This window comes from Heterodontus francisci, chromosome 12 (assembly GCF_036365525.1).
Source record: "Heterodontus francisci isolate sHetFra1 chromosome 12, sHetFra1.hap1, whole genome shotgun sequence".
NCBI lineage: Eukaryota > Metazoa > Chordata > Chondrichthyes > Heterodontiformes > Heterodontidae > Heterodontus > Heterodontus francisci.
This window is the reverse complement of record NC_090382.1, coordinates 42,091,433-42,112,587: the sequence shown is the minus strand read 5'-3', so window position 1 is coordinate 42,112,587 and position 21,155 is coordinate 42,091,433. Positions and strand designations below refer to the sequence as shown.

The 21,155-nt window shown below is 42.8% G+C and overlaps 1 protein-coding gene across 1 annotated transcript in view; it reads left to right on the top strand.

The window, feature by feature from the left end:
- Positions 1–21,155, top strand: part of ctnna1 (catenin (cadherin-associated protein), alpha 1) — a 229,519-nt gene that overhangs the window by 70,538 nt on the left and 137,826 nt on the right. Inside the window, exon 7 of the mRNA XM_068043358.1 lies at positions 13,741–13,944. Coding sequence (XP_067899459.1) covers positions 13,741–13,944 — 204 coding nt within the window. The remainder of the gene's footprint in view (positions 1–13,740; positions 13,945–21,155) is intronic.

Below are 21,155 nucleotides of genomic sequence, written 5' to 3'. Positions count from 1 at the left end.
TTAGAAATGAGAGATGAGCTTATTGAACATATAAAATTGTTAGGCTTGACAGGGTTGATGCTGGGAGGTGATTTTCCTCTGCTGGAGCATCTTGAACTAGGGGTCCTAGTCTCAAGATAAGGGGTCATCGTTTTTAAACTGAGATGAGAAATTTCTTCACTGAGGGTTATGAATCTTTGAAATTCTATACCCCAGAGGGTTCTGGATGGTCTGTTGTTTGAGTATATTCAAGACAAAGTTGATATATATTTGAACACTCAAGGAATCAAGAGGTTTGAGGTTAGGGTGGGAAAGTGGAGTTGATATAGAAGATTCAACGTGATCCTTTCGAATGGTGGAGCAGGCTCGAGGGGCTATATGGCCCCTCCTGTTCTCTTTCGTTCGTTCGTTATGTCCTTCATCAGTGGCAGGCAGCTTAAAATAGGGATTTAATTTCCTTACTGACTCCAGGCCTGGTATCTTTACACTTAATAATCATTGCTGTGTCACAGACTATAACGACTCATTCAATAATCTTGTAAGGTCTTGCTGCCAAGCTTTTCAGCTTCTAGTTACCCAGGAGAAAAAAATTGGATAGGTTACAGCCTTTAGTCTTACCAAACAAGAAAATAAGCCATCATAAATTTTAACCTTTTAAACTCTGATGGAACATTGTTTCTGTTACAAGATAAATATAGACTTAAGGACATTCAATCCTCCCTGTCTCATCAATCTAAAAAGAAAGTCTTTTTCCCTCTTTTTTCTCCTCTTCTCCCTGCCCCTTCCCCTATCCCCATCCACTCATCACATCATTAACCTGGCTGTTAAATAACTCCAGTTTGCCATCACCATTTTACTGCAGATGCCTATTAAAATGTCAACTAGTTGGTGTGTAAATTCTTTCTGAAGTCAGTCTTAGGCTCACACTAGTGAAAGATGATTTTGTGTATTTTGTCTGATTAGCATGGATCACATCGAAGTATTTCTCTGGTTTTACTTTTTTAATGTATACCATTAGTGCCTTTCAATACTGAAGAGTTGCAGCTTCCCTAGACTTGCCTTATAAACCAACCCTTTGAGACTGTTGGTTCTTGACTGTTTCTTCCATTTCTCTTCCGCCTGCTCTATCTCCCAAAATTGGTTTTGGGGTATCTGTAAATTTGGTTACTTTTCATTGTACTTCTGAAATAACTTTTTGTAGGTTAAAACAATAGCAATCCCAACATAATTATTAACTGGTTGAATTTCCTCATTTACGTAACTTCCCTGGTTTCACTTGTCCTATCTCTTCATAGAACTGTCCTCATTTGTTTTGACTACACAAACCATAGTCAATGCTTTTGCTCTGTTAAACATCCATCTGGTAGTTTGCAATCTAGTATAGACCTATTGTACTGTTTGTTCATTCCTTTCTGAATGATCTGTACTTTTACTCTTGTTTATTGTATCCATCTCCATCTTGTGCTAGTCAATAGTCTGTTGCGGTTGCCTTAAAGTTGAGGCATTTTACTTTAAAAGCTTATAATATTTGTACCTTGATGTACATTCCCTTTTTATTTTTCCTAATCTTCGGTTGAAAGCTGGATCCAGTATTTTTATTGTGGAAAATTGTGCTGTTAGTGGTCTTGATTTTACTGTATGAAAGATGTTATAAAATTTAAGTTAACACAAAACCAAAATCCTACAGATGCTGGAAATCTGAAATAAAATGGAGAATGCTGGAAAATATTCAGCAGGTCAGGCATATAATATAAAATTTAAGTTGGTTTAAGCTTGTGTTAATGAATTACAAATATTGGTAGATCATTCCTGTTTGATCTTGTACTGGGATCAAGTGGTCCATGGGATGTTTGTTTGATTCCTGTCAAATATTCCTTAAATTCATCGATGGAAAAATTCACTTTTATCTGCCTTTTCACATTACTGTTACTGTGGATGTTTGGGGAACATAGTTACATATAGCTTACTAAATCCCTTAGGAGAAACGAGCCAGCTTTTCTTTGTGTACATTTTAGTTTAGTTTAGAGATACAGCACTGAAACAGGCCCTTCGGCCCACCAAGTCTGTGCTGACCATCAACCACCCATATATACTAATCCTACACTAATCCCATATTCCTACCACATCCCCACCTGTCACTATATTTCCCTACCACCTACCTATACCAGGGGCAATTTATAATGGCCAATTTACCTACCAACCTGCAAGTCTTTTGGCTTGTGGGAGGAAACCGGAGCACCCGGAGAAAACCCACGCAGACACAGGGAGAACTTGCAAACTCCACACAGGCAGTACCCAGAATTGAACCCGGGTCGCTGGAGCTGTGAGGCTGCGGTGCTAACCACTGCGCCACTGTGCCGCCAGAACTGAATTAACAAAATGGATGGTGCAATGCAATGTGTACTGCTATTATCTCTGTGAGCAACCCCAGTAATTGTCATTTACTAATTCTGCTGCTGTGTTCTGACCATTGCTGAATCAAATTCCAATCAATTTCATTTGCTAGAATAAGTAACTGGTTTACTTCTACTGAGCACTAATAGATAGCTAGTGATGGTGATGCTTTTGTCAGATCTGTCTTGGTATTTGGGGTTCCTAGCTCACTACAAGGGCTTTCATCCATCTATCTCCAACATTTTGTCATGCTGTGTGTAGATTAATGGACGCAGGTAGAGTTCATGCCTTTTAAGCTCCTCTTGATTTTTCAAATGATATGCAACCAATTATCCCCTCCAGATCTTGCAGGAAATCTTTTGTTTTTTGCATTGAGGATTTAAAATTAGTTTGAAATTAACTGGTGCTTCACTGTATAACATATCTTGCATGCTATAGAAACAGGATACTACTTGTACCATCTGAAATAGCTGATATCAATATCTTTAAGGGTGCCCAGTATGTTATTTCCATAGACCTAATCTGGGCCCCAGATAAATTGTGCGCTGTTTGAAGGATGCAAAACATCATTCAAAGAATGATGACTACTTAGCTCAATTTTTCCAGTTTATCTTTGGTAGTCAAAGAGCAGGTGACAAAAATGCCCACTGAAGTACTGTACAACTAGCTTTTATCTAACTTTTATGAATCATAGAATGATACAGCACAGAAGACAGCCATTTGGCTCATCATGCCTGTACCAGATCATTTATGTAAATGGTTAACATACATACGGACATAAGAATTATGGGCCCCCTCGAGCCCACTGTGCCATTCAATAAGATCATAGCTGATCTGATTGTAACCTCAATTCCACATTCCCGCCTACCCCCAATAACCTTTCACCCCTTGCTTATGAAGAATCTGTCTACCTCTGTCTTTAAAAATATTCAAAGACCCTGCTTCCACCTCCTTTTGAGGAAGAGAGTTCCAAAGACACTCGACCCTCAGAGAAAAAATTTCCCCTCATCTCTGTCTTAAATGGGCGAACCCCTTATTTTTAAACAGTGACTCCTAGTTCTAGATTCTTCCACAAGAGGAAACATCCTTTCCACATCCACCCTGTCAAGAGCCCTCGGGATCATATATGTTTCAATCAAGTCGCCTCTTACTCTTCTAAACTCCAGTGGATTCAAGCCTAGCCTGTCCAACCTTTCCTCATAAGACAACCTCCCCATTCCAGGTATTAGTCCAGTAAATCTTTTCTGAACTGCTTCCAATGCATTTACATTCTTCCTTAAATAAGGAGACCAGTACTGTACACAGTACTCCAGATGTGGTCTCACCAATGCCCTGTATAACTGAAGCATAACCTCCCTACTTTTGTATTCAATTCCCCTCACAATAAATGACATTCTATTAGCTTTCCTAATTATTTGCTGTACCTATGTACTAACCTTTTGCAATTCATGCACCAGGACACCCAGATCCGTCTGCATCTCGGAGCTGTGCAATCTCTCACCATTTAGATAAAATGCTTCTTTGTTATTCATCCTGCCAAAATGGACAACTTCGCATTTTCTCACTCCATCTGCCAGATCTTTGCCCACTTACTAAACCTATCTATATTCCTTTGTAGCCTCCTTATGTCCTCTTCACAACTTGCTTTCCTACCTATCTTTGTGTCATCAGCAAGCTTAGTGACCATACCTATGGAACAACAGTGATCCCAGTGCTGTTCCTTGTGGAACATCGCTTTCTACCATTTGCCAATCTGAGTAATTACTTTTAATTCCTACTGTTCTCTATTTTGTAGCCAGCTTGCGGTCCATTTTGCTGCTGATTTGGAGTGTGGATCTCAGGATGCACTGCCAGATGCACCAACTCACTCCATCTCTAAGCTGTCCTGCTCCGTAGTTTAATTTCACCTTTCGTCTCATCTGATGCCTTCACAAAATACGTTTTCTCTTCCTTTTCAGGTTTTAAAGATTACAGGCTCCACCAACTCATGGTACCAATGCCCCTCCAGATCTATCTTCCCCTTCAGTTCCCTCTGACCCTATCCCTCCTCCTAACCTCACCTCTTGCTGTGTATTCATGATGCTTTCAGACCCTGAACAATCTGTCCTTAGCAAAGGATTCACCTTCATCTCTTTATGCCCCCACCTCGATGAATTTCAAGCTCTCGGCGATGTTGAGCTCTTTCTTGCATTGCTTTCGCGTCCGCACTGCCACCTTTGGCCAAGAGTCCCCTCTTTCTCCCCCACCCGATGCACAGCAGACCTTTTTAAGTCTCCAGTATTGTCCCTCCATCAAACCCCTCCCTCTGGCCTCTTACACTCTTTTGATCTTTTCATTGAGAACTGCCGGCCTGACATCGGTCATCTAATTTTCTCTGCTGCCCTTACTCACTCTAACCTGTCTCCCTCTGAATTTGCTGCACACCCTTCTCTCGGGTCCAACCCCAGCATTGTCATCAAACCTACTGAAAGGGTGGTGCTGCTGTTGTCTAGCAAACTGAGCAGAAGCCGAACGCTAATTCTCAACACTTCCTCCTACCTCCCTCTGGACTTTGATCCCTCCTCCAAACATCAAGCCATTGTCTCCAGGACTGTCACTGACCTCATTTCTGGAGATCTTCTCTCAACGGACTCCAACCTCTTAGTCCCCCACCCCTGAACAGCCAATTCTACCTTCTTCCCAAGATATGTGAACTAGACCTATCATTTCAGCCTGTTCCTGCTCCACTGAACTGATTTCTTCCTGTCTTGACTTTTTTTTTCTCCCCTTGTCCTGCCTTTTCCCACCTACATCTGATTGTTCTGATGCTTTCCACCACTTCAAGTTTCCAATTTCCTGGCCCTAACCATCTGCTCTTCACGATGGGCATCCACTCTCTCTCCACTTCCAGTCCACACCAGGACTGTCTGAGTGCTCTCCGCTTCTTCCATCCACCACCCTCCTCCTCCATCTGGCTGCACTTGTTCTCTCATTGCACAATTTCTCCTTTATCTCAGTTACTCCAAATAAAAGGTGTTGCTGTGGGTACCTGCATGGATCCTAGCTATCCCTGCCTCTTTGTGGGATATGTGGAATATTTCTTCCAGTTGTACTGGGGGGGGGGGGGTTCCCCTCCCTCAATTCTTTTTTTTTTTCCTGGTACAATTATGACTGCATTGGTGCTGTTTCCTGCTCTTGCCGCCTTTCAATTTGGTATACTGCATTTGCTGCTCACAATGCGGTCTCCTCTACATTGGGGAGACCAAATGTATATTGGGTGACTGCTTTGCGGAACTTCTCTGTTCAGTCCGCAAGCATGACCCCAGGCTTCTGGTTGCCTCCCATTTTAATTCTCCACCTTATTCTCCTCCTGACATCTCTGTCTTCGGCCTACTGGGGTGTTCCAATGAATCTCAACGCGAGCTTGAGGAGCAGCATCTCCTCTGGACTCAACGTTGAGTTCAACAATTTCAGACCATAATCGCTACCCCTCATTTTGTTTCCTTCTCTTTTTTTCTTTCAGTTTTAATCTTTTCATTAGTCTGCCATTCACACCTCCTCTGGGCACATCTTGGTCTCTTTACTTGTCCCATTATTTCTCCCTTTGGCTCTGCCCCACCAACACTTTTGTCACTTAATGTCTCCTGTTTTCTGCCCTTCCTTTTTGCTCTGTCTCCCATTTTAAATATAGAAACCACTTAGGTTGTCCACCAGTCGTCTGGCACTATTTCTTTTCCCAGTGATCCATGTGTGAGATCTCTTCCTTCACTTTAATATGCAAAGAGACAATTCATCTGAACTTGAGTTTTATTCTCCAAGTTTCAATTATCTCTCCCATTTTTATCATAAATGTTTTCATCTTTTTTGATCAGCTCTTCCAATGTCATGTCCATCATGTTGGTCTCCTAAATACCAAGGCAATGTAATTATTCATTATTTCTGTCATTTCCCCATCATTACCTGTGAGTTTGCTGTGTTGTACCCCTTAGTGGCCCTATTCTGCTTTTCTTTTGTTGTAGTAAAATTGTCTGCAGAATATTTTTTACTATTTCTTTTTATATTCCTTGATAATTTTGTACTTGCCTTCCTAATAGTTTTTTTTAACTTCTTTCCTAACCATTTCATATTCCTTATTAATTTCTGATCTATATTGGGATAATTGAAGCCCCCCCCCCATTATTGCTATCCTATCTTCTTTCCATTAGTTGGTGGTCTATAGTGTACACCCAGCAGCATAATGGCTTTCTCTGTTCCTTAATTCGAACCAAGTAGATTCTGTCATTGAAGTACATCTTTCTAGTGCAATAATATATTTAATTAGTACTGACATCATTCTCCTACCGTGGTCCCTCCCCCCCCACTCCACCCCCAATTCCAGCGGCTTTAGTGTTGGTAATTCAAGTATTTTTTTAAAAACTAACTTCAAATTGTCATATAACCTGAAGTACATTGTGAGAGTCCCTCTGGCCAATTTATACCTTTCTTTTATATTGCAATGATGCATTTGGTTATCCGATAAGTGACCAACTGTCCAAAATTTCAGTATGTGGATGTTTGAGCTCGACAAGGTTGTGGAGAGTTAAATTAAATTGGTTCCTCAGTGAAAAAACCTTAAAGCTAATACATTTGCATCTCCCAAATAGCCCTGGAACTACACTGACGGGCCCCGAGACTAAATCTTCTGTCAGAACCCTTTCTCTGGGAATGGTGTGTGGCATAGCATGAGCTAAGGAGTTTAGTTGGCAAAGGTGGTGAGACTTTGGGAAGAGGAAAAATTCAAGCACCTGCAGAAACAAAACTGCTGAACTCTACATGTTTCCATTGTGTTGAAAGTAAAGTAAGGCAATTCAAACGTATTTTAATGTTTGTTTTCTTAGAGAATTGTTCAGGGACTCCAGCACACTACCAGTATATTCTATCATTTACTAATACACTAGATGATCTTGCCTCGTGCATCAGTCCTGTCGTGTCTGCCTTCACCTTTGGAAAAAGATAAATGTAAATGCAAAACTAAAGCACTGTAGGGCAGCCAAAACCTGAGATACCTCGGAGCATCCTATCAGTTTCCTCTACCACTGTTAGTATGATGTATTCCCAGTAATGCTTTTAAGTTTTAAGTATCCTTGCAGCTTTGAAAATTTGCCTATTTTTACAAAAATCTGATCATTGCGACTATTTAAAGGATAATTTGGATGGCAGGTGGAGATCAGACAGGAACAGTGGGTTAGTGCACATTTGGGAGTGTTCGGAGCTGAACTTGATGGAGTTTGTATGTTTTATTATGAGAGGGCAAGGCATTTATGACTCTTAGCATGCAAAATATAATTTTGGCATCTTAGATGCATTAAGTATCTGGCCTTCTATTTGAGTAGAGGGAACAGGAGAGAAGTGAACACATAAGCACTTGCACATCTGTTTCTTTAACAGAAAGCATATCTCCAAAGTGCTTTACAGGTGGGAGTAAAATGAGTATAAATGAGAGATGGCAAAATGCATGGATAAATGGGTAAATTTTGAGAGTACCCTTAATCTCCAGGAGAGGATATGAGGTGATGGGTGCAAGAGATAGGCCAAATAATTATAGGCCGGTCAGTGTGACCTCGGTGGTGGGTATATTTAGAATCTATTCTGAGGGACAGGATAAACTGCCACTTAGAAAGGTACGGATTAATCCAGGATAGTCAGCATGGATTGTTAAAGGACGGCCATGTCTTACTAATTTACTTGAATTGTTTGAGAAAGTAACAAGGAGGATTGATGAGGATAGTGCAGTGGATGTGGTCTACACGGATTTTAGTAAGGCATTTGACGAGGTCCCATATGGCAGACTGGTCAGTAAAATGAAAGCTCATGGGATACAGGGGAAAGTAGCAGGTTGGATCCAGAATTGGCTCAGGGCCAGGAAACAAAGGGTAGTACTCGATGGATATTTTTATGAATGGAAAGCTGTTTCCAGTGGCCTTCCACAGGACTTAGTGTTGGGCCCCTTGCTGTTTGTGGTAAGTATTAATGATTTGGGCTTAAATGTGGGAGGCATGATTGGGAAATTTGCTGATGACACAAAAATTGGCCATGTAGTTGATAGTGAAGAGGATAGCTGTAGACTGCGGAATGATGTCAGTGGTTTGGGTGAGTGGGTGGAAAAGTGGTAAATGGAACTCAATCTAGATAAGTGTGAGGTTAATGCATTTGGGGAAGGCAAATAAAGCGAGGGAATATACAATAAATGGGAGGGTATTGAGAGGGGTAGAAGATGTGAGACACCTTAGAGTGCATGTCCACAGGTCCCTAAAGGTGGCAGGACAGGTAGATAGAGTGGTGAAGAAGGCATATGGAATGCTTTCCTTTATTGGCCGAGGTATAGAATTCAAAAGTAGGGATGTAGTGCTGGAACTATAAACACTGGTTAGGCCACAGTTGGAGTATTGCGTACAGTTCTAGCCACTACATTATAGAAAGAACATAATTGCTGTGGAGACAGTACAGAGAAGATTTACAAGAATGTTGCCAGGACTTGAGAGTTGCAGCTGTGAGGAAAGATTGGATAGGCTGGAGTTGTTTTCCTTCGAACAGGGGAGGCTGAGGGGTGACTTAATAGAGGTTTACAAAATTATGAGGGGCCTAGATAGAGTAGGCAAGAAGGACCTGTTTCCCCTAGCGTAGAGGTCAATTACCAGGGGGCACAGATTTAAGGTGATTGGCAGAAGGATTAGAGAGGACATGAGGAAATACTTTTTCACCCAGAGGATGGTGGGTGTCTGGAGTTCACTGCCAGGGATGGTGGTGGAGGCAGAAACCCTCAGTTCTTTTAAAAGCTACCTGGACATGGAGCTGAAGTGCTGTAACCGGCAAGGCTACGGGCCAAGTGCTGGAAGGTGGGATTAGATTGGGTGGCTCAGTTTTTCAGCTAGCACGGACACGACTGGCTGAATGGCAGCCTCCTGTGCTGTAATTTTTCTATGGTTCCATGAGTTTTAAGGAAAGAGTTCTAGTTTACAAGGCAGCTGAGAACATTGCCACTGATGAAGAGTGAAGATGCACAGAAAGCCAAAGCTAGACGACCGCGAGCTTGGACCAGGTCATTATGTTAGCTGTACAGTGGGGCCAATCAGTGGGTAGGATTTTCGGATAAGGATGAAATGACTATGTTGGGTGGCATGGAGCAACTGTTGGGCAAATATTGACATGCTGGACAGATGGGAGTTGCCATGGAACAGGATGTCAGAGGAGTTTTGGATGATTTTGGAGGGTGGTGTTTGAAGTGGAGTTTAAGAAATCAATTTTGGAGATGATGTGGATCAGTGCTGTAAAAATGACGTGTTTGAGTTGAAAATGGGATTTGACGTTTCCGCTGTCAGTTGAGCCAGCCACTGTTACATGCAATCCATTCCAGCCTGACCGAGTATTTGGTGATGGACTAGTTGAAGATGCAGGGTTTTTTTCTGGAGCCAAATAATAATGGTTTCAATTTTCCCACTGTTCAGTTTGAAAATAGGGAAAATAGCTGTGCCAAGGGGTTGATTGGCAGAGAAGTGGAGCAGAATGTGAAAGTACATCTGGAAACTGATCCCTTTTTTGAGTTATGTGATCCTTCGCGGGAAGCAGATAAATCAGGAAAAGGAGAGTAATGGAGGATTGAACTTTGGGTTTCAGCAAGCTGAGTATGTAGAGGTGGGAGAAGAAGCCATTGTTCAAGATATTCCAGCCACTCCGGGATAAGTATAAATGGGACCATGCAAGAGCAAAATATTCTAAGGTGCTTCATGAGGGTGTAGGGCGGAGGAAGCTAACCAAGGAGACGTTGATGATGTATAATTTAAGGAGATGTGTATGTAGACGTAAGTGCCACGGTAAAGGCGTTGAAATGTGGGAAGCAAGATGGTTGCTGGCAGTACGTTATGGTGCTGAGGGTCAGGTGTGAATGCACAGTTGAATACAGGGTTTGGGTGTTTATATCCCCCGAATATAGTAAGTGTTGTCATAAAGCTCTCGGTATACTTTATGATTTTTATTTTGGAAACAGTTGGTTTGGTGAGAGCCCTGGACTAGTAAGCGTAACTGGTAGAAGCTGATTTAAACAGACAAGGTGAATTCAGAAGAGTTTGGAGCTGGATCAGAGTCTATGAATTTCCACGTTTTGTGTACGTGATGGACGAGTCCTATGAAGCATCCGTTTTGTCTCTGCCACAGCAGTTTTTTCAGGGACAGCAGTGGAGATTGATTTGTTCTGTGCTTACTGATAAAGGCTATTATAGTAATTTTAAAACTGCTGGTATACTGCAAACCTAGCTGGTAATGTAAAATCTTTTTGTTTACACCGACTCTTGCAATGAATTCAGTCTATCTGCTGGCATTTTTAACAATTGATTATTCATTTGCCTTTTAATTGAGGGGTATAAAACTGCTGATGGATAGTTTACAACTAAAATTTCATACTTAAACATGATTTACATTTATAGTGCAAGCTTTTCCTAGATAGTCTAGATATGCTTTTAAGGATCTAATAAGACAGTTGTATCTGTTAGACAGCATTGGGATATAAGGGCCCACTTTATTTCATAATTATGGATATAACTCCTCCACCTGGTTCTTTTAAGATTAATTAACTTGTGATAAATTAGCGTACCTCTGTAACAAGGGATTAAAGTAGTTCTAAAACGTTAAAGATTTTGATATGGCCACCCTTTTGCTTGCTTTTCAGCAGAAAATAGGCAGTAGTTGGAGGGCCCAGCACTATGCTTAATCCAGAGTTGTCTGACATATCTCCTTTCAGACCTGGCAGTCTGGCCAATCCCAGGTAGCTCAGTGCTATTTGTGCTTGTAACTCTTATTTTTTGTCATGTTGAATTTTGTGGACTTCAGCTTTAGGAAGCCTCCTCTGTAATAAATACTAAATCGGAACTATAATATCTATTTGTAATAGAGACTTCAAATATAAGCAAATGAATGAACATGGATTTAAACTTTGCATGTGAGCCTCAAGACTCTTAAGTGAGCCACAGGAGCAGAACTGTGGGATACCTTTGGCTAAATTGAAGCTCTGAGATGGTGCTAAATTGTTTTACTGAGACAGATAATAGAGGCCTTGTATGATCTGCCATATATATGCCTCTTTTCAAATACATAAAGTCTTGTACTTAATTGGGTTCAGAATTGGGGTTAATTCCTTCCATCAATAAAGTGCAAGTGCTTTATACAATATGAATGTATCAATTGTACCATACATATGAAACCGTTTTGGTGAAAATGGCTTACTGCTATGTAATTTTCTTCTTTCTGTCAGTGGTTACTTACTAATTTTTTTTTCAGTAAATGATAGACCATCCTTCGTTAAGCTTTCCTGCATTAAATTGAGTTCAACAAAGTTATGCCAAATTAATTTGACACTTGGTTTGTACTTGTACAATGAGCCATAGAACCACAGAAAAAGTACAGCACAGAAGGATCGTGTCTGTGACAGCCGAATAAACTATCCGCCCAAACTAATCCCTCCTTACAGCAACTGGTCCATAGCCCCGCAGGTTACAGCACCTCAGGTACATGTCCAGGTACCTTTTAAAAGAATTGAGGGTCTCTGCCTCCACCACCATTCCTGGTAGTGAATTTCAGACACACTCTGGGTGTAAAAGCTTCCCCTCGTGTCCCCTCCAATCTTTCTACCAATCCCCTTAAATCTGTGCCCCCTGGTAACTGACCTCTCCGCCAGGGGAGACAGGTCCTTCCTGTCCACTCTTTCTAGGCCCGTCATAATTTTGTACACCTCTATCAAGTCACTCCTCAGCCTCCTCAGTTCCAGGGAAACCCTAGTGTATCCAATCTTTCCTCATAGCTGCAACCTTCACGCCCTGGCACAATTCTTGTAAATCTCCTCTGTACTGTTTCCAGAGCAATTATGTCCTTTCTGTAATGTGACCAGAACTGTACACAATACTCCAACTGTGGCCTAACCAGTGTTTTATACAGTTACAGCATTACATCCCTGATTTTGTGCTCAATCCCTTGGCCAATAAAAGAAAGCAATCCATTAACCATCTTCACCACTCTATCCACCTGTCCTACCACCTTTAGGGACCTGTGGACATGCACTCCAAGGTGTCTCACTTCTTCTATCCGTCTCAATATCCTCCCATTTATTGTATATTCCCTCGCTATATTTGCCTTCCCCAAATGCAATACCTCACACTTCTCTTGATTGAATTCCATTTGCCACTTTTCCGCCCACTCAGCCAAAACATTGATATCATTCATGAAGATGTCTAAATTTAACAGCTGATAACTTGAGTTATTGAGAAATGGAAGACATTTGTATATGACTTATGCAATGTCCAGAGTTCAGAGCTATAACAAATAAACAAACGGCAGTTACTATTGATGTGTTTTGGTATCGATTGACAGATTTTTTTTTATATATAGAAACCCAAGAAAGGAAGATTGTGATTTAGTTTGGTAGGTCGATGAAGTAGGCAAGTGCTTATCTTTGGAATTTGAGGCGCTGGCCTTGCTTTTAGTTGAACTCATTTGGCACAGTTGAGTTAGTGTTTATTGAACTTTTTGCATGTGGGTGGGGGAACAGGAGTAAAGGAAAAATAACTATAAAAAAAAAAATTCCATCTGCTTCACTGACTGGCCATGTAGCCTGTAAGCAAACTGTCACGCTCATCTTAGCTGGAGGTGAATTTGTGGTAAATGAAGGCGTGGCAGGGAAAAACACTGGTATGGAAGAAATGGGAAAATTCTTTTGTTCATCAGAGCTGGATCATAATATTTGTAGTTCATCAGAGCTGGATCATAATATTTGTAGTTCATATGCATATACACTTGCAGACATGTTTTGCCTCAGGTTATGTCTGTTAAAATATAAATTGTTCAGTTTTCAAACAAATGTGTTCATTTATGATGAATCATTTTAAGTTCTGGTCAAGAATTGAGTTTGGGCCTGTCAATTAAAGGTCATGTTACTAGAATGTGTATGCCTCCTATTGTGAATTTTCAAAGTTCAGCTGTTACAGATGAATGTCTGACTTCAATGTTGAGGCTGCAACAGTACTTAAGCTGTCATTTAAAATCTATGCACATGTATATAATTAAGGGAAATTCCTGAAATGAATTAATGGGACTGAGTAAGTGTGACGAAGATGAATTCTTGTACTGGGGCAGTGGGAAATAATACTTTGTAACTCTAGGTTATGTGGAAAGGATGACCGCTTCAGATGCAAGTTGGAAAACGTGGGCTTTTAAGTAATCTGTAAATGCAGGGCTGTGCTCCATTTTTTCTTCCAACCAAAACTCATATAAGTGTTCATGGAAAATTAATTTTATGATTTGACTGAAACGATATTTGAAGTAAAGGTAGAATGCTTCATTAAGCATTTTTCTTTGTCCCAACAGAAACAAATAATTGTAGATCCCCTGAGCTTCAGTGAGGAGCGTTTCAGACCATCTCTGGAAGAGCGACTTGAGAGCATCATTAGTGGAGCAGCACTAATGGCAGACTCGTCTTGTACACGTGATGATCGGCGTGAGCGCATCGTGGCTGAGTGTAATGCAGTGAGACAAGCTTTGCAGGACCTGCTTTCTGAATATATGGGCAATGTGAGTCACATGAAGTTCATTTTAAGACATAAATGTTTTCTGATGCAGTGTTTATACTAGGCCATAACTTTTCCAAAATATAAAACTGAATATTAGATTGGTGATCAATTTATTTTGCAATGCAGAATCCTATCTGAAATGGATAATCGATGGAGTTACATTTGTGTTCAGTAATGCAAACCTGGAAAATTGTGAAATGGAAATATTTCCCTTCTTTCCGTGAATTGATTCTTTTGCATAATTAAATGATCGAATGCATTAAAAGTAGAGGCAGCAAGGTTGTACGGTTAGTTTGTAGTTGCATTCTGCCACTGGAGGTAATATAATAGTCAGTTCATCCTGAAGTGATCTGACATTGAATGATGCAGAGTTTTCATTGAGTTTAGTATAAAACATCAACTGATATATGCTTTTGTTTTCTCTGAATTAGATTGGGATAGTAATAGTGTAAGTGTTTAGGAGAAGTTTCTTGATTATAGATGTTTCTGTGACCGCAGATGTGAATCCAGGATGGCATATTGCCTTGCTGGTGCCAGCGTCAAGATTGTCACTGAAAGGCTGCAGAGCACCCTGAGGGGGGAGGGTGAACAACCAGCTCTCGTGGCCCATATTGGTACCAACGACATAGGTGGAAAGAGGGATCTGGTCCTGCAGCAAGAGTTCAGTGAGCTTGGTAAGAAATTAGTGAGCAGGACCTCAAAAGTAGTAATCTCTGGATTGCTCCCTGTACCACATGTAAGTGAGTATAAAAATTAGAGGATAGTGCAGATGCATGCTAGGCTGGAAAGATGGTGCAGGAGGCAGGGCTTTAAATTCCTGGATACTGGGACCAGTTCTGGAGAAGGTGGGACCTGTACAGGTTGCACCTGAACAGAGCTGGGACAAATTTCCTTGCGGGGCAATTTGCTAGTGCTATTGGGGAGGGTTTAAACTAACTTGGCAGGTGTATGGGAACCAGCAGATAATGCAAGAGTTGAACACCAAGCTTCAAGGTTCCAAGAGAATTGGAAGAGACAGATAGCAGTAGGATAGGAAATAGCAAAGTATTAGGTGGGGTCAGAGTGAGTGTGTTAAACAGTACTAGAGAAGGGTGTATCTGTATTAGATGGGAGTGAACTGAGAAAGACTACGAAGAATGTAAAGACAGGGTTACAATGCATGTGTGTAAACACACAAAGTGTGGTTAATAAGGTTGGTGAGCTACAAGCACAAATAGCAGTTTGAGAATATGATGTGGTAATAATGGAAATGAGGCTTAAAAATGGTGAGGACTGAGCCTTTAATATACAAAGCTATAAAGTGCTCAGAAAAGAGAGAAGGAGAAAAGGGAGGTGGGTGCACTACTGATTAGGGAAGACATTGCTGTGCTGCAAAGGAAGGATGTCCTTGAAGGGGCAAGGACAGAATCCATTTGGTTAGAGTTGAGGGAAAAAGAGGGTATGACCACGCATCTAGGGGTATTCAGTAGGTCTCCAAATAGTGAGAGAGAGGTAGAAGAGCAAATCTGCAGGGAAATCTGATGTGCAAGAACGATAAAACGGTGATATTGGCAGACTATAATTGCCCAAATATTGATTGGGATAATTTTAGAGTAAAGGGTAAGGAGGGGGAGGTATTCCTAAAATGTGTCCAGGAGAAATTCTTTGATCAGGATGTTCTCGGCCCGAATGGAAAAATACATTACTGGATCTGGTGTTGGGAAATGAGGTGGACCAAGTGTTTGTGGGAGAGCACTTGGGTAAGAGTGATCATCGTATCGCAAGGTTTAGGCAAGTAATGCAGAAAAACGAGGAACAAAATAAGGTAGAATGTCCAAATTGGAAGAGGGCTAAATTCAATGCGACAAGAAGGGATTTAGCCAGGGTAGAGTGGAATCAACGACTGGCAAGAAGAGCTGTATCGAAACAATCTTTAAGGAAGAGATGCTTCAGGTTCCAATAAGGATGAAAGGTAGGGGAACCAAGGACAGGGCTCCGTGGTTGATGAGGGAGATAGAGTTGATGAAACAAAAAAAGAGCATGTATGATGCATGTCAGGTGAACTCATCAAGTGAGAATCAGGCCATATACAATAGGTTGAGGGGGAGGTGAAGAGGAAATAAGACTGGCAAAGAGAGAATGTGACAACAGAATGGCAGTCAACATAAAAGGGAGCCCAAAGATCATCCAGTAAGAGACTAGTGAGAGGAAGAGTGGGGCTTATTAGGGGCAGACAGTGTAATGTATGTTTAGAGGTGCAGGGCAAAAGTTACTGATGCCACCAAAATTGGAAGTGAGGCAAACAGTGAGGATGATATGAACTGCCTCGGGGTAGGCAGTGGCGTCGTGGTATTATCACTGGACTAGTAACCCAGAGACCCAGGATATTTTTCTGGGGACATAGGTTCGCATCCCACCACAGCTGAAGGTGAAATTTGAATTTAATTAATAAATCTGGAATTAAAAACTAGTCTAATGATGGCCATGAAACCATTGTCAATTGTTGTAAAAACCCATCTGGTTCACTAATGTCCTTTAGGGAAGGAAATCTGCTCCTGGTCTGGCCTACATGTGACTCCAGACCCACAGCAATGTGGTTAACTCTTGCATGCCCTCTGAACTGGCCTAGCAAGCCACTCAGTTGTACCTAACCGCTACGAAGTCAATAAAAAGGAATGAAACTGGACGGACCACCCAGCATCGACCTAGGCACCGGAAACGTCAACGGCAAACCCAGCCCTGTCGACCCTGCAGAGTCCTCCTTACTAACATCTGGGGGCTTGTGCCAAAGTTGGGAGAGCTGTCCCACAGACCAGTCAAGCAACAGCCTGACATAGTCATAGTCACCGAATCATACCTTACAGACAATGTCCCAGATACTGCCATCATCATCCCTGGGTATGTCCTGTCCCACCGGCAGGACAAACCCACCAGAGGTGGTGGCACAGTGGTCTACAGTAGGGAGGGAGTTGCCCTGGGAGTCCTCAACATTGACTCTGGACCCCATGAAGTCTCATGGCATCAGGTCAAACGTGGGCAAGGTAACCTCCTACTGATTAACACCTACCGCTCTCCCTCAGCTGCTGACTCAGTACTCCTCCATGTTGAACACCACTTGAAGGAAGCACTGAGGGTGGCAAGGGCACAGCATGTACTCTGGGTGGGGGACTTCAATGTCCATCACCAAGAGTGGCTCGGTAGCACCACTATTGACCGAGCTGGCCGAGTCCTAAATGACATAGCTGCTAGACTGGGTCTGCAGCAGGTGGTTGGGGAACCAACATGAGGGAAAAACATACTTGACCTCGTCCTCACCTATCTGCCTGCCGCAGATGCTTCTGTCCATGACTGTATTGGTAGGAGTGACCACCGCACAGACCTTGTGGAGACGAAGTCCCGCCTTCACATTGAGGATTCCGTCCATCGTGTTGTGTGGCACTATCACCGTGCTGAATGGGATAGATTTTGAACAGATCTAGCAATGCAAAACTGGGCATCCATGAGGCGCTGTGGGCCATCAGCAGCAGAATTGTACTCGACCACAATCTGTAGCCTCATGGCCCGGCATATCCCCCACTCTACCATTACCATCAAGCCAGGAGACCAACCCTGGTTCAATGTAGAGTGCAGGAGGGCATGCCAGGAGCAGCACCAGGCATACCTCAAAATGAGGTGTCAACCAGGTGAAGCTACAACACAGGACTATCTGCGTGCCAAACTGCGTAAGCAGCATGCGAGATAGACAGAGCTGAGCGATCCCATAACCAACGGATCAGATCTAAGCTCTGCAGTCCTGCCACATCCAGCCGTGAATGGTGGTGGACAATTAAACAACTAACTGGAGGAGGTGGCTCCACAAATATCCCCATCCTCAATGATGGGGGAGCCCGGCACATCAGTGCGAAAGATAAGGCTGAAGCATTTGCAAAAATCTTCAGCCAGAAGTGCCGAGTTGATGATCCATCTCGGCCTCCTCCTGAAGTCCCCAGCATCACAGATGCCAGACTTCAGCCAATTGGATTCACTCTGCGTGATATCAAGAAACGACTGAAGGCACTGGATACTGCAAAAGCTATGGGCCCTGACAATATTCCGGCAATAGTACTGAAGACCTATGCTCCAGAACTTGCCGCGCCCCTAGCCAAGCTGTTCCAGTACAGCTACAACACTGGCATCCACCCGGCAATGTGGAAAATTGCCCAGGTATGTCCTGTACACAAAAAGCAGGACACGTCCAACCTGGCCAATTACCGCCCCATCAGCCTACTCTCAATCATCAGTCAAGTGATGGAAGGTGTCATCAACAGTGCCATCGAGCGGCACTTGCTTAGCAATAACCTGCTGAGTGACGCTCAGCTCGGGTTCCGCCAGGGCCACTCAGCTCCTGACCTCATTACAGCCTTGGTTCAAACATGGACAAAAGAGCTGAACTCGAGATGAGGTGAGAGTGACTGCTCTTGACATCAGGGCAGCCTTTGACCGAGTATGGCATCAAGGAGCCCTAGCAAAACTGAGGTCAATGGGAATCGGGGAAAACCCTCCACTGGCTGGAGTCATACCTAGCGCAAAGGAAGATGGTTGTGGTTGTTTGAGGTCAATCATCTGAGCTCCAGGACATCACTGCAGGAGTTCCTCAAGGTAGTGTCCTAGGCCCAACCATCTTCAGCTGCTTCATCAATGACCTACCTTCAATCATAAGGTCAGATGTGGGGATGTTCGCTGCTGATTGTGCCATTCGTGACTCTTCAGATACTGAAGCAGTCCGTGTAGAAATGCAGCAAGACCAGGACAATATCCAGGCTTGGGCTGATAAGTGGCAAGTAACATTCGTGCCACACAAGTGCCAGGCAATGACCATCTCCAACAAGAGAGAATCTAACCATCTCCCCTTGACATTCAGTGGCATTACCATCGCTGAATCCCTCACTATCAACATCCTGGGGGCTACCATTGACCAGAAACTGAACTGGAGTAGCTATTTAAATACTGTGGCTACACGAGCAGGTCAGAGGCTAGGAATCCTGAGGCGAGTAACTCGCCTCCTGACTCCCCAAAGCCTGTCCACCATCTACAAGGCACAAGTCAGGAGTGTGATGGAATACTCTCCACTTGCCTGGATGGGTGCAGCTCCAACAACACTCAAGAAGCTTGGCACCCCATCTACAAACAATCACTTCCTCCACCACCGATGCACAGTGGCAGCAGTGTGTATCATCTACAAGATGCACTGCAGCAATGCATCAAGGCTCCTTAGACAGCACCTTCCAAACCCGTGACCTCTACCAACTAGAAGGACAAGGTCCGCAAATGCATGGGAACACCACCACCTGCAAGTTCCCCTCCAAGTCACACACCATCCTGACTTGGAACTATATCGCTGTTCCTTCTCTGTCGCTGGGTCAAAATCCTGGAACTCCCTTCCTAACAGCACTGTGGGTGTACCTACCCCACATGGACTGCAGCTGTTCAAGAAGGCAGCTCACCACCACCACCTCATGGGCAATCAATGCTGGCCTAGCCAGTGACGCCCACATCTCTGAATGAATAAACAAAAACCAGGACATAGCCTAGCAGAATGGGCAGAGGTGGATGATGGAATTTAATACTGGCAAGTGTAAGGTGATGTATTTTCGCAGAAGTAATAGGGAGAGGCACTATATACTTAGTGGCACAGTTCTAAAGAGTGCGCAGGAACAGAGGGACCTGAGGCTGCATGTGCATAGATCTTTGAAGGTTAGTAACGCATATGGGATCTTGGGCTTTTATAAATAGAGGCATTGAGTACAAAAGCAGGGACATTATGCTGAACCTTTCTAAAGCTCTGGTTAGGCCCCAACTGGAGTATTGTGTCCTGTTCTGGTCGCCACAGTTTAGGAATAATGTGAGTGTCCTTGAGAGGGGCAGAGGAGATTTACCAGAATGGTTCCAGGAACGTGGATTTTAGTTACAAGCTTAGGTTGGAAAAACTGGGTTTGTTCTACTGAGAACAAAGGAGATTGAGGGGAGATTTAATAGATGTGTACAAGATTATGACAGGCATCGATAAATTAGACAAGGAGAAAACTGTTCCCATTAACAAATGGTACAAGGACTCGGGGAAGCAGATTGCAAGTTTTGGACACAACATGCAGGGGGATTATGAGGAAGCACTTTTTTATGCAGCAGGTGGTAATGACCTAGAACTTGCTGCCCACAAGCTTGGTAGAAGCAGAGACAACAATCATTGACTTCAGGCAGAAGTTAGATGGTCTCCTGAGAGAAATGGACTTATAGGGCTATGAGGATCAAGCGGGAGAGTGCGACTGACTGCATAGCTCTGTGGAGAGCTGGCATAGACTTGATGGGCCAAATGGCCTCTTTCTGTGCCGTAAATGATACTTTAAAATAAAAGTTTCCATGCAACAAGGAAGGTGACATTGCTGGATTGGTTCTGGTGAACGAGGTGGGTCAAGTGGATCACGTGTCAGTAGGGGAACATTTAAGGAACAGTGATCATTGTATCCAAGGTTTATGTTATCTATGGAAAAGGACAAAGAGTAATCCACAGTAACAATACTTAAATGGAGGAGGGCCAATTTCTGTGGGGTGAGAATAGATCTGTCCCAAGTAAATTGGAATCAAAGATTGATTGGCAAAACAGTAACAGAACAATGGGCTGCCTTGAGAGATGAGATCGTTCGTGTACAGTTGAGGCTATTCTCACAAGGGGGAAAGGTAGGACAACCAAAGCCAGAGCTCCCTGGCTGATAAAGACTAAGATTAAGCAGAAAAAAGGTGAGTACGACAGATGTGAGGTTGATAATACAAGTGAGAACCAGGCTGAATATAGAAAGTCAGAGGGGAAATGAAAAAGGAAATGAGAGACAGAGATTATGAGATGAGACTGGCAGCTAATATAAAGAACCCCAAAAGTCTTCTCTAGGTGTATACATAGGAAAAGGATGGTAAAAGGAGGAGTAGGGAGTATTGGGGACCAAAAAGGGGATTTATGCATGGCTAGTGAGGTACTAAATGAGTACTTTGCATTTGTTTTTACTTAAGGAAGATGCTGCTAAAGTCAAAGTGAAAGAGGAGGTAGTTGAGACACTGGATATTGATAAGTCACCAGGATCAGATGGGATGCACCCAAGGATACTAAGGGAAGTTGGGGTGGAAATTGTGGAGGCACTAGCCATAATCTTACAATCCTTGGAGAACATTCTTCTCATTCTTCCTACCAAAATGCATCACTTC